Source organism: Notamacropus eugenii, chromosome 5 (assembly GCF_028372415.1).
Source record: "Notamacropus eugenii isolate mMacEug1 chromosome 5, mMacEug1.pri_v2, whole genome shotgun sequence".
NCBI lineage: Eukaryota > Metazoa > Chordata > Mammalia > Diprotodontia > Macropodidae > Notamacropus > Notamacropus eugenii.
Window position 1 is genome coordinate 76,769,348 of NC_092876.1, and position 17,355 is coordinate 76,786,702.

Here is a 17,355-nt window from a genome sequence, read left to right on the forward strand (position 1 = left end):
TCAAGGGGATGCCTCTCAGTTGGGTAATGTCTAAACAAATTGTGGTGTATGGTTGTGATGGAATATTATTGTGCTATAAGAAATGAGGAGCAGGATGATTTCAAAAACACCTGGGAAGCTTTATATGAACTCTTCTAAAGTGGAATGAGCAGAACCAGGAGAACACTGTGTACAATAACAACAACATTGTCAGAATGATCAACTGTGAAAGACTTAGCTACTCTGATGAAGACAATGATCCAAGATGATTCTGAAGGACCCATGATGAAAGCACTCTGACTATAGAGTGAAATGTTCTTTTTTACTTTATTCTCTTGTTTTGGTTTATGGTCTTTTGTGTAGCATGACTGATATGGAAATGTTTTGCATGACTTCATATATCAAATTCTTTGTCTTCTCAAAGAGCGGAGAGGAACCAAAGGGAGGGAGGGAATGTGGAACTCAAAATTTTTAGAAGTGTTAAAAATAATTTTACAAGTAATTTGGGAATATCTAATGAAATAAAAATATTTTAAAAGACCATATAGGTTTAATTTAGTTTTTTCCAGATACTTGAGATTCTGACAGGAAGTTTAGGGTATTGAGCTACCCTGGGACAAGGCTGCTTCGGACAAGGTTGAACTGAGATTAAGCTAGGTTTGGCTAGCCTTGGGTCAGAATGAGTCAGCAGGGCGTGGGTAAGGATCATCAGAAAATAGACACAGATACAACATGTGGAAACTTGACATGTTGAATCAAATCTCAAAGCCATAAAGGACCTTGGGGACATCTAGTCCAACCCATATCTGACTAGCCATGCATTCCACAACATCCCTGACAAGTGAGCATCCAGCAGTGGCTTGAGAACAGCCCACTTCACTCTGGGACAGCTCTTCTTGTTAGGGAGCTTTCTGGACATCGAGCCTAAATCAATCCACTTCTTGAAGCTTCCACCCACTGTTCCTAGTTCTGCCCTCTGCAACCAAGCAGAACTGTCTAACAAAACTTCCAAGTGAAATCCCTTTGAATACTAGAAAATGAAGCTCATGTTCCCTGCTCCCAAATTTCTTTTCTGAAACTTTTTGTTAAGCCATTTTTCAGTCATGTCCAACTCTCCATGACCCCATTTGGGGTTTTCTTGGCAGAGATGCCATTTCCTACTGCAGCTCATTTTGCTGATGAAGAAACTGAGGCAAACAGGATTAAGTGATTTGTTCAGTCACATAGCCAGTAAGTGCCCGAGGCCAGATTTGAACTCATGAAGATGAGTCTTCTTGAGTTCAGGCCCAGAACTCTCTCCACTGTGCCACCTATCTGCCCATCTTCTGGAACTAACCACCCCAATTTCCTTCAGTCACCACATAGCACAGTCTCTAGGTCCCTCTCCACCTTAATTGCCTTCCACTGGATACACCAATTTCTTGTTCTTCTTCCTATAATGTGGCATCTAGATCTGGACACAACATCCCAGATGTGGTCTAACCAGGGCAGAAGACAGTGAGACCATCATCTCCCTGAAGGATTCATAACCATTTTTGTGTCATTGATCCCTGTGGTTGTCTGGTGAAGTCTACTAAAGTCTTCCTCCTCAGAAGAGTACTTTTAAATGAATAAAACCCAATGTTACAAAGGAAATAAAAGATTAATAAAAATAAAGATGTGATTGTTCACAAGTTCCCTAAAATCTACCTATGATCACCTTGGATAGATTAAGAACCTCTAAGAATATTATTATCTATTAATAATCTATTAATGCAGAATATTACATTAGCTTTGAGGATCAAATGGGATATTTGTCAAACATAGCACTGTGCCTGGTACACAGGAGGTGCTTCATAAATGCCTGTTTTCCTCTCTCTCTCTCTCTCTCTCTCTCTCTCTCTCTCTCTCTCCTGCTGAGTCATGTTCTTGACTTGGATTAGTCTTCACAAAAACACTTTATGTCTTTTCTCAGAACAAAATGCCATGTAGCCACGTCTCCTCCATCATGTACTTATGGCTGTTCACGTTTTTGAAAACTCATTTTAGTCAGAGTTACCTACCTCTATGACAAACTTACAGGGTTGATGCTTGGGACTTTGTCCAGGACTTCGAATCACATCTCTTGGTATATTCATATCTAGCAACTCAAAGTGGGTTTTCCTTCAAGGGGAAATCCACACCATAGAATGGTGCCATGCAGAATGGGATGGGGAGACAAAGATGCCAGGAAATTTGCATGCATCCTTTGTTCTGAAAAAGGGAGGTGCAACTTGCCAACTGCTTTTGGAGATACGGCAGTCACGGTTTCTGAAGAGCCAGAAAAGGAAGTTCTCACTGCCAAATGGCACAGTCCAATGTCTGTATGACAGGAGGAGAGGAGGAAGAGAGAGAACCTCCCTTGCATGAGTGACCACCAAGGGATGCTGCAGACAATGACCTGATCATGCTGTTGTTGAGTGATTTTCAGTTGTATCAAACTCCTTGTGACACTGTTTGAGGTTTTCTTGGGAATGATACTGGAGTGGTTCATCTTTTCCAGCTCATTTTACAGATGAGGAAACTAAGGCACACAGGGTTAAGTGACTTGCCTAGGGTCACACAGTAAGTGTCTGAGTCCAGATTTAAACTCATGTCTTTCTGCCTCCAGTTTCAGCACTCTATCCACTACACCTGATCATACTCAGTAGTAAAAACTAGGTGCTGTCAACCCAGTATACAACCCAGTATAACTTCCTAGTTAAGACATGTCACTTGACATCAGAGGGGATGCTGAGAAGCTGTGGATCTCTCTTAGGCTCTCAGGGAGCTGGCTGCCTTTCGTCTCTTAGCTCTGCTTTTCTGTGGGTTGTAAGGCTAAAGGCCTGGTATTTGTCCACTAAGAGCCCATGTCAGACAGAAAAACCCCATCCCTCATCCCAGCCCTGTTCGAGATCAATTGAGGTCATTTACAAAGGTATAATTGCATATAATTCTTTAATCATAAGAAGTGATTTTTTAAAAAATCAATGTCCCTTGTGAAATCACGTACAGGAGAGGATATAGGAAAGAGATGTTCATTTAGCCTAATACTCATATTTTACAGATGAGGAAACTGAGATCAGGGAAGGAAAATAATCTGTCCAAGATCTCACATGCAGCAGGTCCCTCTTACTCCAAAGCTTTCCATCCTACCACCCCAGCAGTGTCTGCTTTGAACTAGAGTGAAGACAGGGTGGAGTGGAGAGAGAGCTCCCTCATCAGCCCTAGACCTTGGCCCACCTTGGTCCAAGGCCATGCAGGAGCTAGCCCACCCCTCCCAGACAGTGGGAAACACAACTCTGCTGAAGATATTAAAACCTAAATATTTATTAGAATGTATTTACACAGAAGAGGCTAAGTGGGAGATAGAAGCATAAGCCAAAGGGAAGGGAGGGACAGGACAGACAGACAGACCAGGAAGGCAGATAGATCTGACTGGCACTGGAGAGGACACAGACACCATTGGAAGGAACAGGATTTATGTTGCATACTTTAACTACAGCGATTGTAAGACTGGGTCTACTTACAGGGCAGAAACACTAGAGGCGGGGTTTGGGGGATAGGGCCCAGAGGTCACAAGAGTCCTTGCCTCCTCAGAGAGGTTCCCCACCTCCTCCCCTCACCTCCCTGGAAAGCATCCATCTGCCTCAGCCCGCCACCCCCCTCCCCAGCAACCCATTCTCAGGTAGGGGAGCAGGGCCAAGAAGGGATAGAGGGAAGACTAGAGGGCAGTTCAGATGATGCTGGTGGGAGCGAAGACAGGGCCCACACACAGAGTGTCTGCGATCTCCCAGCCACAGGACAGGGGTTTACACATGTCCTCTGCGTCCTCTTCTGAAGGCAAAAGCCTGCCTCGGATTGCTTCCCTGTGGGGGAGAGAGGCCCAGTAGTCACAACAATAACATTTGTAGATCTCCTCAAGGTTTACAGAACTCTTTCAACACTGAATATATTCAGTTCAGTTATTTTTCAGTTATGTCTGACTCTTCATGACCCCACTTGGGATTTTCTTGGCAAAGATAATGGAGAGATTTGCCATTTCCTTCTCTGGCTCATTTGACAGATAAGGAAACTGAAGCAAATTGCCCAAGGTCACACTGCTAGTCAGTGTCTGAGGCCAGATTTGAACTCATAAGGCACTGCCTCAGTCAAACTAAGACCTCAAAAAAGCTCTTAGTTTAAAAAAGTTTAGAAAGAACACTGCATCTGGGGTCATCTCCAGTCATCCTTATCTACAGTGTGCCACTGGACCCAGATGGTTCCAGAGGAGAAAGTAAGGCTGGTTATTTTGCACAGCCCTGCTTCACTTAAATCCAGTTCACTTGTATATCATGGCATCACCTTCCTCATGTCATGATCCTCTTTAAGAATGGATAATTAATAACATCGGGACAGAACACTTTACAAATATTATCCCAGTTGGATCCCCATAACTCTGTGAGGTAAGTACTCTTATTGCCTAGATTTTACAGATGAGGAAATTGAGTCTGAGAGAGGTCAAGTAACTTGCCCTAAGGCAAGATTTGAATTCAGGTCTTCCTCACTCTCGTTCCAGTACCCTCTCCACTGTGACACCTCCCTGTCTAAGTCATTAAGAGCAGGAAGGAACTATAGACATCACTGGAGCACTCCAGATTCAGATGTGGAAGGGCTTATAAGAGTCCATCTGTCCTCTGCCTCTCATTCCAGCAGTGATGTAACTGAGTCCCAGAGGGGAAGTTGACTTTCCCAAGGTCACACAAATAGTAAGCGAGCAGAGTCTGGATTCTAAGCCAGTTCCTCTGACTCCAAATCCAGCCCCTTTCCACTATACCACATCCCACGCGCTATGTTTAATACAGTGCCAGATACACAGGAAATGCTCAATAAATGCTCGTTGATTGACTGCCATTCTCCACTTTGGTGTGGTCAGTACCAGGCTAGGACATTTTACTCAGAGCCCCATACCCAGTCAGTTAATAACATGCATTAAACTCTAGCTGTGTACATTGTTCTGAGTGCTGGAGATATAAAGAAAGGTAAAAGACAGGCCTGGCTCTTGAGTACCTTCTTTTGGGCTGGCTCTGCTGTTTGTGTGACCTTGGGCAAGTCACTTCCTCCCTTCTCTGAGTCCAGTGTCCTCAGGTCTAGATTTAGGGGATTGGGAACAGATGAACTCTAAGGATGCTTTCAGCTCTGAGATCTGGAATCCTATGATCCTAAGCACATTATGGTCACAGATAAGTAATCTGAGAAGCAAGAGATCATTACACACTGGGGGAGGGGGTTCAGAGAAGGCTTCACAGAGAGATTTCTCATCTGAGCTGAGCCTTAGAAAGGTGGGGTCAAACTCGAATAGAAAGACTTGGAAAACCACCTACTAACATTATCTCTGTTCTGTTGTATCTTTATTTTGTTAACTATTTCTCAATTACATTTTAATCTGGTTCAACCCACTGTTTGACACCTGTGCCTTAAAGACTCTAACAGGCAGTGATGAGGTGGGAGCATATTCCAGAAATGGAAAAGAGCTGGTGAGAAGGCACAGAGGAGAAAACAGAATACAGATAAGTAATCCAAGGGAATGGGAAGATAGATTGAGTGGTTTGCCGTTTCCTTCTTCAGCTCATTTTACAAACAAAGGAACTAAGGCAAACAGGCTTAAGTGAGTTGCCCAGAGTCACACAGCCCAGTATCTGAAGCAGGATTTGAACTCAGGAAGATGAGTCTTCCTATCTTCATGCCTGGTGCATTATCCTAGCTAGCCCAATAGTATTAAGAGAGGCAAAAGAGAGAATAAGACTGCCTTGGTCAAATGACATTTGGGGCGGTCTTTGGGAATAGTGTTTTAGGAAGGCTATGACAAACAGGAATAGCGTGGGATCTGAGAATACTTCTCCTAGAGAAGAGAGAACTTTGCAGGAACAAATATTTGGAGAGTTGTGACAGGAAAAGGGGATAACTCAGGGAGCTGTCCAAATGCTGAATAGGCTCCCACTCACTGGAGGTCTTCATTCCTTGGTGAAGGATGTTATAAAGGTGCTTCCTAGTACAGGTTGGACTAGATGCACTCTAAAGTCTCTTTGAATGCTGAGATACGATTCTGCCCAGAGCCACTGGTCCAAGGACAACACTCAATTAGTTTTTCATAGAGCCAGGAAGGCTGCTCCCTAGTAATGGCAGGTATTTTGCACCAGCTACCTCTCCACCCCAAGCCCAAACTCCTTACCAGGTGACTCTAGACATAGCGTAAGTAGTCTGGCAGGTTTGGTGCCCACTGCAGGAAGCTGTTGTGCCTACAGTGTAGGCTCCCATGTTCTCAAAGATGAGCCAATCGCCCAGCTGCAGCTCTGGCAGCCAGAGGCCCTCAGCCACACGGTCCAAGTCATCAGAGGTTGGGCCCCAGAGGCTGCTGCTGTACACATGCTGATCTAGAGATGGTTTCTATAGACATAGGAGAGGGAAGGGTAGCAGTCACTAGAGAGGCCCACCATGTCGCTCCCCCGAACAAGGGCCAAACAATGGAGCTGGCAGATGACAGAGACAACCAAGTCACCCCACAGAAACCCAGAGAACTTAGAGACAGGAGAGTGGACTGGAAAGACCTGTGAACTGGGAGTCAGGATCACAGACCTAAAGCTAGGAGGGACTTCTGAGGGCTCCTCATTTTACAAAGGAAGAAAACAGAAAAGAGGCAAAGAATTTGTCAAGTGTTCACTATATATAAGGACTGTACTAAGAACTGAAAAGGCAGCTAGGTGGAGCAATGGATACAATGCCAGGCCTGGGGTCAGGAAGATTCTAACCTCAGATACTTATTAGCTGTGTGATCCTGGGCAAGTCACTTAACCTTGTTTGCCTCAGTTTCCTAATCTGTAAAATGAGCTGGAGAAGGAAATGTCAAACCACTCCAGTATCTTTGTGGAAAATACCCAAATGGGGTCATAAAGAGACAGATACCGCTGAACAAGGAGGGTGAAAAATACAAACAGAAAATCAGACAAGACAATCTCACTGACCTCAATGAGCTTATATTCTAATTAGGGGAGATATATGTAGGAGAGATCAGTTGCAGAAAAGGTGTAATGGCTCAAGGATCCTTAGGGCACGTAACTAAGAAAGGGGGATCTTGGTGAGATGTAGGTAGGAAGAGTAAAACTGAGACTGTTGGAGGACATCCATTAGCATCCCACAGCAGTGTGGTGAGCTCCACCCTCCTCTGGGCAAACACAATTCAGGCTGGGGCTAAGGCTTATTGACCTGCCCAGATCACACAATTTTATAAGTGGCAGAGGCCAGATCAATAGACAGCTGCTTCCTAATAATGACCTCTCATTCTAAACTTGGTGATCTTTTCACCTTATCATCCTAAGCACACCTGCCTCCCAACTCTCCCCACCACCACTCTACACACACGCTTAGATATCAGCTCTTACACTCACTAGCATCATGACTCTGAACAATCATTTCTCCAGGCCCCCTGCTCCCCATGTGTAAAAGAGATGGACACAGCAATGGATCACTAAAGTCCTCTCTAGTTTACAGTCCTATGTCTGGCTCCACCTATGTACCTGGCCCATCTTATTTCCATTTCTTTCCAACAGAAAACCTCTTTTCTCATAAGAGCCAGTTTATATAACAAAATCACAGAATTTCAGAGTAGGAAAGGGACCTCAGCGACCCTGTAACCCCAATCCAGACCCCCGAAAAAAGAATCCTTATTATAGTATACCCAATAAATGGTTATTTGGCCTTTGCTTAAACAGCTCTGGTAAGGAGGAATCCACTATCTTCTTCAGGCATCCCATTCCACTGACAAGTAGCTCTAATTTTTAGGGATTGTTTCCATGTCAACAAGCCTAAATTTATCACCCATTGCTCCGGGCTTCAATCTCTGGAGCAAGAATTGGGGTGCAGGAGAAAAAGAAAGCACTCAATAAGTACCTACTAGGTGCCAGATATTGTGCTTAAGCACTTTACGAATACCTCATTTGATTCTCACAACCCCAGGAGGTAGGTGCTATTATTATCCTCATTCTACAGTTGACGAAACTGAGGCAGCCAGAGGTTAAATGACTTGCTCAAGATCACATAGATGGTAAGTGTCTGAAGTCACATTTGAATTCAGGGCTTCCTGAATCCAGATCCAACATTCTATCCATTGCCCTACCTAGATGCCTAGAACAAGTCTAATCCATCTTCCAAATGGCAGGCCTTCAAATATTAGAACATGACATTAGAACATTGGAACATGACTCATGCTCCACCCTGAAATCTTCTCTTCTCCAGGCTAACCATCCACAATTCCATCATGATTCTCATAGATCATGATCTGAAGGTTCCATGATAGCCTGGGGGCCCTCCTTTCTCCAGTTTATTGGCATTCTTCCCAAAATGCATTTCTGCCTTCCACCTTTCATTCTTTTTTTTTTGCATACATCAGATATATTCCCACCTCACCTCAGATTTCCCCCTGCCAGGGTTACCCTACTCACCATCAGCCTGATCCAAATCCTACTCACTAATATAGCTGAGTTCTCTGGTACACCCTTAGAGTAAAAGATGAAGACACAGATTAAGCACCACTATCCAGGGTTCTAATGATAAATGTTTAACTACCAGCTTTCAGTGATGGGGGGGAAGGGAAATGTATACGTGATAAATTTCTAAGATTAACCTGCATTACTAACTTTTTCCATCACTTTCTTAAGCCCAAACAACCAATAGAACAATAACTTAAGCCCTGATTTGTTATATTTGCTGATCTGGGAAGTGAAAACATTCACAATGAAAATTTAACAATCAGCTCTCTGAAGCCATTTGATCTGGCTCTAGCAAATCCGCTGACCCTATCAGAATTATATTCTAGATCATCTTTTAGAAGACTTCTTCATCAGACTCAGCGTGTATCTGAACATTAATCCCTTGACAAGGAGGGATGGCACCAAACCCTACTAGAAGATAGCCAGACATCCACAGAAAGACATGAAGACAAATACAATCTCCCCAGGCTACCTCCCTGTGGGGATAATCTGTTCTCCCTACACACACCTTAGTGTCTACTAAGATTTTACAATTATATAATCTCAGTTGTTCCACCTGTAATCTGTAGTCAAGCTCCTCTGCCTCTAAACTATTGTGGACTGTGTCCAATCTGGAGAACTCTCTAAAAGTCTCTAGCTCATACTTCAATCAACATGGCCAGCCCATCTTACTTTTCCAATCTCCGTCTTTTATGCCTCTTCTGTATCATTTTTTAATAAGTTGTATTATTTTATGTATTATTTTTAAATCTCAGCCATCTGAGTGTATTCTGTCCTGAACCTTCTTGTAACAAAGAAAAACAGTTAATCAAAAACTATTGATAACATTGATCTCATCTCACAATAAATGTAACAGCTGTTCTCCACAAAGTAGCTTCTTCCTACCCCTCTAGTCTTACACTTAACGCCTTTTCACACACTCTGTTGTCTGGTGATACTGAATTACTTGCTCTTCTCCTCCCTCCTCCATTCTGACCACTGACCTCCCTGGCTTCCTTTAAGACCCAACTAAAATCTCACCTTTGAGTGGTACTTTTCCCTAAGCTCTCTGAATTCCAGCACTTTCCCTCTTATTTCCTACATTTGGCTTGCTTTGTAAATATCTGTTGGCATGATAGCTCCCTCATTAGATTATAAGCTCCTTGAGGGCAGGAACTCTCTTTTGTCTCTTTTTGTAGCCTCAGTACTTAGCACAGGGCCTAGCAGAAGAATATGTGCTTAACAAATATATATTGAATTGAATTTTCCATCTCTGTGTCTTCATGCAGGCTGTCCTCTATTCCTGAAACATTCTGCCTCTTAACATCCATCTCTTAGAATCCTTGGCTTCCTTTTAAGACTTAGCTAAGTACCACCTCCCTACAATAGTCTTTCTCCATCAGCTAGAACACTCCTTATTGTGGTCAGAGGAATATATACACAGAGTTCATCATCTCCAAGGTAGACTGGGCTAGTTCTTTTCCTTAAAAGGTATTGAAAGCATCCTCCTGACTTAACTGACTCAGGAGTCTGAAGGCTTGGGATATTGACATATCTGGGAGTGCCAGAAGCCATACAGAGGGAGTAAAGAGGCTCCATCTGGTTTTTTTCCTCTAAGTGATTTCTTTGATCCCAGAGTCAATTAAGATTTGAGTCTATCTATTTTGGCCTGTGGCCCTACATAGCACTCCCTCAAACCTTTGCCTTACCCTTCAGTTTTATTCTACTGACATTTCACTTTCCCCTTCTCCCACTAGGCCAGGCAACTACAGCCACCATACCAAAAGGACTGGCCCTACTAAACCTGATGGAGTCTTAACCTTGGGAGACTAAGATGTCTGGTTCGTATCTCCTTGTCCCGTTTTATAGCTCCCCTGCCTTCATAAGGGTCACCTCTCACTCCCTTACTATCCTGGACCCATTGACACTGCCCAAGTTAATGATTAGGGGCTCCACATGAGAAGCACAGGTCTTGGTGAACCTAACCTTTCTACCTCTTAAAGGACCACACCTTCACAAGCCTTAACACTGGGCCTCATCACAGTGTGGTGATGACTTTGATGTCTTGAAGGTATGTCAGCAGAAAACAAACTCTGACAAGCTCAAGGTACATACAGGCTGTGTCTGTGACCCTTGCAAGGGCCAGCCTTCACTACTGGAGGAACTGAGCTAAGTCAAAAGAAGCATGTTGGCTATTGATACAAGACAGAACATAAGAGGAAACTACTAGGAGGAAAGATAGTTCATACCCTCTGCTTGAAAGAGCAAAAATAAAGATGCTGGCAGAACTATTCACCAAATATGTTCCCAAAGTCAAGGAGAAGTTTCATTTCATGGGACATTTGCTTTTCTCCTCTTGAAGGGCTCACAAAGGCAATACAAGCAAAAGGAAGCCAAGGAGATGAGTGTGGCAGCTCACTGTGTGTACCTTTGATACTAATAGCTAGTATTTATGTAGCACCTACTATGCGCTAGGCACTGAGCTAAATGTTTTTTACAAATACTATCTCATTTGATCTTCACAGAAACCCTAGGAGGTAGGTATCATTATCATCCTCATTTTATAGTTAAAGACACTAAGGCACACTGAGGTAAAGTGACTTGCCCAGGGTCACATAACTAGTAAGTGACTGAGGCAGTATTTGAACTCAGGTCTCTTTGAATTTAGGTCCAGCACTCTATCTACTACCACCCACTGCCTGTACTACAGAGGTCAAGAGGTGGAGAAATCCTAGGAGGAACTCAGCAACATCTCCAGACCAAGTTGACACGTACACAAATTCCTGGTGATATGAACATGAACAAAAGGGAAGATAGTGGGGGAAAATATGACAGAAAATGTCATTCTTCAACAAGAGAGGCCCAAGACCTATGGACTGATCCAAGATCTCCTACCTGTGTATCCTGAATATTTGCTTCCAGAAGAGAAAAAGGAAGTACTAGATATAGTAAGGACCAAACAACATCACCAAACATGAAACTGGCTATTTGAAGACAGAAGAAATAGATTCAGATGTGGTAACATATGCCTGCAATCTCCAGAGACTGGGGCTAGAGTTGAGAGGTGCATTAGGGCTAATGCTGAACAAGTGACCAAAGGGAAGGAAAGGAAGCAAGGAAGGAAGGAAGGAAGGAAGGAAGGAAGGAAGGAAGGAAGGAAGGAAGGAAGGAAGGAAGGAAGGAAGGGAGGAAGGAAGGAAGGAAGGAACAAAGAAAGAGAGAGGAGGGAGGGAAGGAAAAGAAAGAGGAGAGAAGGGAGAAAGGGAAAGGGAGAAGGAAGAAAGCAGTGTGGGAATTATGTCTAAATCAGCTGGGTACAGTTCAACTTCACAGAATGAACTGTGTAGTTCATTCCCATACAGATTATATAGGGATGAGAAACAATTATGAGAAAGAACTGTCTCCATTCATTGAAGGCACTCAAGGTACAAACAAACAATCGCAAAAAGTTTTCCTCAGCATTACCTACAACCATGTACCAAGCGAAAGATTACACTGTACTAAGTGTATATTATTTTTAAAGGTATTTTACTCAGTGGTTAAAAAAGGTTCCCACTTCATATACACCAAAATATTAATAGCAGCCCTTTTTGCAGTAGCAAAGAATAGTAATAGCTCAGATTTATATAGACTTTTAAGGTCTGCAAAGCACCTACTATCTCCTCTGGCTCTCACAACCACCCAGGGAGGTAGGTGCCATTGTTACTTCCATTTTACAGATAAGGGAAGTGAGGCTGAGAGAGTAAGTTAGTTGCAGTCAGTTAAGTTGCTGAGTCAGGATTCAAAGAACTGGAAACTGGGGAATGGCTAAAACAAAAGAAACTGGCTAGACGAATCCTGATGCAATGGGTGTGATGTTAATAGCCCTGCATTGTAAGAAATGATGTCTATAAAGACTAAAGCGTGGAAAGACTTCTATGAACAGATGCAGAGTGAAGCAAGCAGAATCAGAAAGTCTACTGGATGACGACCACAGGGTAAATGTACAGGCAAAACAGAACTGAACACTGTGTGATTAAAATGACTAAGCTTAGTCTGAGAGAAAAAAGGAGGAAGTACACGCTCCTTCCTCTGTAGAAGTAAGGAACTGTGGGTGTGGCACCTTGCATATATCATCAGACTTGGTGAACGTACCGGTTAGCTTTCTTGAATTGCCTTTGTTCCCTCTTTTTTTTTTAATTCTTTGTTACAAAGGGATGGTTCTCTGCAAGCGGAGAATGAAAGGTAAAATCAAAAGCTACCAATATTTATTTTTGTCTTGGCAGAAGAAAACTGAAGCTTTCCTCCAAGATGATGTCTCCTGCGTACGATACAAGTTTCTTTGATAGATGCAACCAGAGATAATTTTTTCAATGATCCACTGAACAGGAAGGTCACACAGCACGCATAGAGACCACTGATGGTTATATGGAATCCAAAGGATCTGAATTCAATTCCCAGTTCGACTGTGTGACCTTGGGCAAGTCACTCAGTCTCACTAGACTTCAGCTTCCTCATCTGTTAAATGGAAGGGTTGGAACAGATAATCTCCAAGGTCCCTTCCAATCCTATGATAAATTTTGTAGTGAAAAGATTAAAGGCCAGTTCTCTGCTGGCAGAAGTCTTTCACATGTGTCTCCAGAAACTCTGGAAACAGCAAGAAGGATCAATGTCACAGGAAAAAGTCTGTTCACTCTTTTCTTGGTTTGAGGAGGAAGAGCCAAGAAATAGAATGGAGATTGGAGAGACAGGCTAAGAGGAAGAAAGGGTGGTAGCAAGTTCATTGACTTTGGAAAGCTACAACCAAGGGTGTATATAGGTAAATATTTAACAGCAGGCTCCCAAGAAGAATAAAAAAGTACAAAGGACATACTTTTAAGTTTAATCTACATTATTAACACTTTCTGAAGTCTAGATAATCAACAAAACAATAAATCAAACCCTGATTTGTTAGGTTCATCAATTTCAAAGATGTAAAAGTTCACCCTTAAAATTTAGCAATAGGCTCTCTAGAACCCAGTTGGGTCCAGCTGTGCCCAGCACACCCCTGGCTACAACTGTGATTGCCACCTCTGCTGCAGATATTGAGCATAGCTTAAAAGAGGAAGATGCGTGTTGGCCAAAAGTGCTCACCTCTTTTGGACGGTGTCCAAATGTAAGACGTATTCCTGATAGTGAGTGAGTTCTTTCAAGATGCTCCCATTTATGGATGACCTCATGCTAATTGCATCAAGCCCCAGAATATCCCCACAGTACTTTAATGAGATTCACAACCACTATTGTCTAGACTATGACATGTATCTGGCTAGACAGCTCATTGAGTTAATCCATCAGTACATTTGCTGTGGTCAGACACTGAAGATGGATAATAAGAGAGGCCAAGGATGACAACTGTGAGTTGTACTGTGCTTAAGAAATTGAATCACACTTCTGATAATTTAATCTTTTTTAACCCTAGTATTTAACTCTACTAACAGAAGCAGTGGGTGGCACCATAGATGGAGCAGTGAGCCTGGAGGCAGGGAGACCCAAGTTCAAATCCTGCCTCAGATACTTAGTACTGTGTGACTGAGCAAGTCTCCTAACCTTTGTCTCCCTCAGTTTCCTCAGCTGTAAAGATGAAGATAATGATAAGACCTACTCTGCCCGGATTATTTCAAGGATAAAATGAGATAACATCTGTAAAGTGCTTTTCAGAATTTAAAGCGCTATGTAAACGCTATCTCATATTAATGTAGTTTTGGTGACGCTGCACGAGTCACACATGAACATCACAATCGTCACCAAAGCAGAAGAACCACTGGATCTTGAATCAGGAGACCTGAGTTCGAGTTCTGGCTCAGCTATTTACAAACTGTGGGACTTTGGACAAATCATATAACTTTTTGGGGTTTAATCTCCTCGTTTGTAAAATGAGGGTAGACAAAATGACTTCTAATATCCCTTCAACTTCTAGTTCGGTGACCCTATCAAATTCCTTCCCATCTCTGGGTCTCACTTTCTTTATGTGTCAAATGAAAGTGTTAGACTAGATGACCTCTGAGCTCCCCCTTCTAGCTCAAAGTCCTGGAGTCCTTAGAATAGTTATGTTCCTGAGCAGCTGAGGATCAGACATCATCCAGTTAGAGTTGCTCAGCGATGCCAGATTGGAGACAGTTGCTCAGGTAGCTAATTCGATCTAAGCTTCAACAGTACTATCAGGGCCACTGAAACACTTATAATGCTGACATTTAGCTGAGGGCTTGAGGACTTTCAGGTAAGAAATGTTGGTTGGATAATCAGCTAAGATTGAAAAACCAAAATTACTTCAAGTGTCATATGTTGAATTTGCATCTCACCTTCCACCCAATGCAGGAACCCCACCTCCAAGACAACTGGGTGAAGTGATCACCCAGCTGCCACTTCTATGACGGAAGGCCAATACCTCCCAAAGTCACCCATTCCATCTGTGCACAGCTCTAGCTATTAGCTTACTTCTACTAAGCCAGTATTAGCACACTGTAACAGAGAAAGTGCTGGACCTGGAATCAGAAGAAGGCAGAGTTTACATGCCATCTTTCATACTCATTAATTGTATAGACACGCACATGTCACTTACCCCTCATCTGTAAAATGAGGAAAATAGTAAGGTTATATCCTCTCTCACAGGAGTGTTTTTTGGATCAAATGAGCTAATGTCATAACACTCTTTGTAAAACTGGTTTTTAAATGTCAGTTAGTGTAAGTATTATTAATTAATTATTATCAGTTTGTTAATATTTTATTGATTGTAATAAATATTGTAATTATAATAATATTGTCATTTTTTTATTATCAGATTATGATCAGTTTTTGAACAGTCTTTTTTCCTTCCTTCCTCATCATCCGAACCTTGAAAGCCCCAAAAGAATAAACAATATAAAACTGAATTGCTTGGAAAGTTTTTATGTAAAGACAGTCAGTCATTCTGTCTCCCCAAAGTGGGGACATTTGATGAAACAGGACATATGACCTGCTTTAAAGGAAATGTGCCAAATACCTCCAGAGAGAGAAGCAGCAGAGACAGTGAAGTTCACAGCGTGAATTCACCAGATGATTACTCAGTCCACTTATCAAGAGCCCCCCAGGCCCAAGAGATGACTTTTCCTGAACACTGAACCTCCACTGAATGACCTCAAATCCTGCTAAATCACTAGCCTCCCTCCTGGTTTTGCCTGGGGACGATCCAGGAAGCAACTGCTAGCACTCCAGGAGTCAGAATGTGTGACAGTCTTAGTGAGACACACTGCATTTGGGGAACCAATTATTTCACTCCTTCTCCCTTTGACCTCTGAGTGGATGGAGAATTGAGGGCTCAGGACCTTTAAAGCCAAAGTTGTTTATTTCCAATGTCTGCCTCAGTTCACGTGTTGTCTCTAAATCATATGTGAGTAACTCTTTCAAGCCACACATAGTTGGGAAGGAGACTAGGATCTTAATGGCAATGGGAACATGAGCCAATCACAAGTCATTGTTGGATTATTTCATATCTCGAACTAAAGGAGACCAAAATTGGCCCAAGGTGATCTGCATATGCCCAAAAGCACTCAGGATGACTGAAGGAGAGTGGGAGGCTACTTTGCACAGCTGTGCTTGTCAGATACAATCATGCACAAGTCAAGACATCACCCTCATGATCCCATGGGTCCCTTCAAGAAAGAAGGTCAACCAACAAAGAGACTCAGAACCTAGACAAGATCCTATAGACTTGTGCTGGAAATTTATGGCTTGGAGTGCCACCTGGTGCCTTGTGCAGAGATTTCACTAGGCTTAGCCATTCTCTAGAGAATCTATGTTTGCCTGCTCTTGGCGTTAGCCGAAAGCAAATGAACCCAAGGAAAGGAACATCCCTGCTCTACACTCACTATTGAGAGGAGATAGCTTGGAGGCTTGTAGTAAGAAGACTTGGGTTCATATCCTGGCTCTTACAGTCCTTGGCACTGTCCAATGGCTCAGCATCAGAAATGGATAAGATTTTATCAGTAGAAATGATATTCAGGGAGAGGCATTAACAACTAATTTATGGCTACCCACTAAGGATCAGGAGACCTTCCCATCTGGCTTGCAACTGAAACCTTCTCTACGCCATAGCTGCCCCATTAGAACGTGAACTCCTTAAGAGCAGAGACTATCTGATTTTTTGGAGCTTAAAGTAGTGTTTTGCACATGGTAAGGGCTTACTTAATTCATGCTTTATCCATTCATTCAGGCAAAAATTAATAGTTCACATTTCTACAACACTTTAAGGGAGTGAGTTAAAATAAAAAGAAACAATGGACTTAGATTCAGGAGATCTGGGTTTGAATCCTGGCTCTCTCATTGACTTGGGCAAGTCACTACCCTTCTTCTGTAGGTGGGCCTCAGTTTCCTCGTCTGTAAAAGGAAGGGTTCAACTAAATACCCTCTGAGGTCCCTTCCAGCTCTGAATCTATAATTCTATAGCCCTGTGACCTGGGAGGAGGGGAAGGAGAAGAGTATTAAGTGGATTAAAGATGATCTCCAAATTCTTTCCCGTTCCTAAGCATCCTTTGTCTCTAAAACTCTGTGATTTGAAAGGTACTTTCTTCATGTCAACCCTGGGAAGGAGCTAGTCTAGGTATCATTATTTGCATTTTACACATGAGGAAACTGAGGCTCAGAGATCCAGTGATTTGCCCAGTCACACAACTAGCCAGTAATAGTACCAAGACTCTTCCGCATGTTTCCAGACTCCAACTCCAGTCATGTTTCCAGTATATATGCTGCCTCTAAAGTTTATCTTGCATACACACCCCTATACCTCCCCCCAAAAGGCTCTGCTATGAAATAAACAGAGATAGAGGGACCTCCTCCTAGGGACTATAGTGATTAGATGTCCCATGGCGATATCTCTATCAAG

The 17,355-nt window shown here is 42.8% G+C and overlaps 1 protein-coding gene across 1 annotated transcript in view; it reads right to left on the reverse strand.

Moving 5' to 3' along the window:
• Positions 1-3,282: 3,282 nt before the first annotated feature.
• Positions 3,283-17,355, reverse strand: part of AZIN2 (antizyme inhibitor 2) — a 32,858-nt gene continuing 18,785 nt past the window's right edge. Inside the window, exons 10-11 of the mRNA XM_072609788.1 lie at positions 6,188-6,402; positions 3,283-3,845 (exon numbers count right to left, since the gene is read on the reverse strand). Coding sequence (XP_072465889.1) covers positions 3,713-3,845; positions 6,188-6,402 — 348 coding nt within the window. The 3' untranslated portion in view covers positions 3,283-3,712. The remainder of the gene's footprint in view (positions 3,846-6,187; positions 6,403-17,355) is intronic.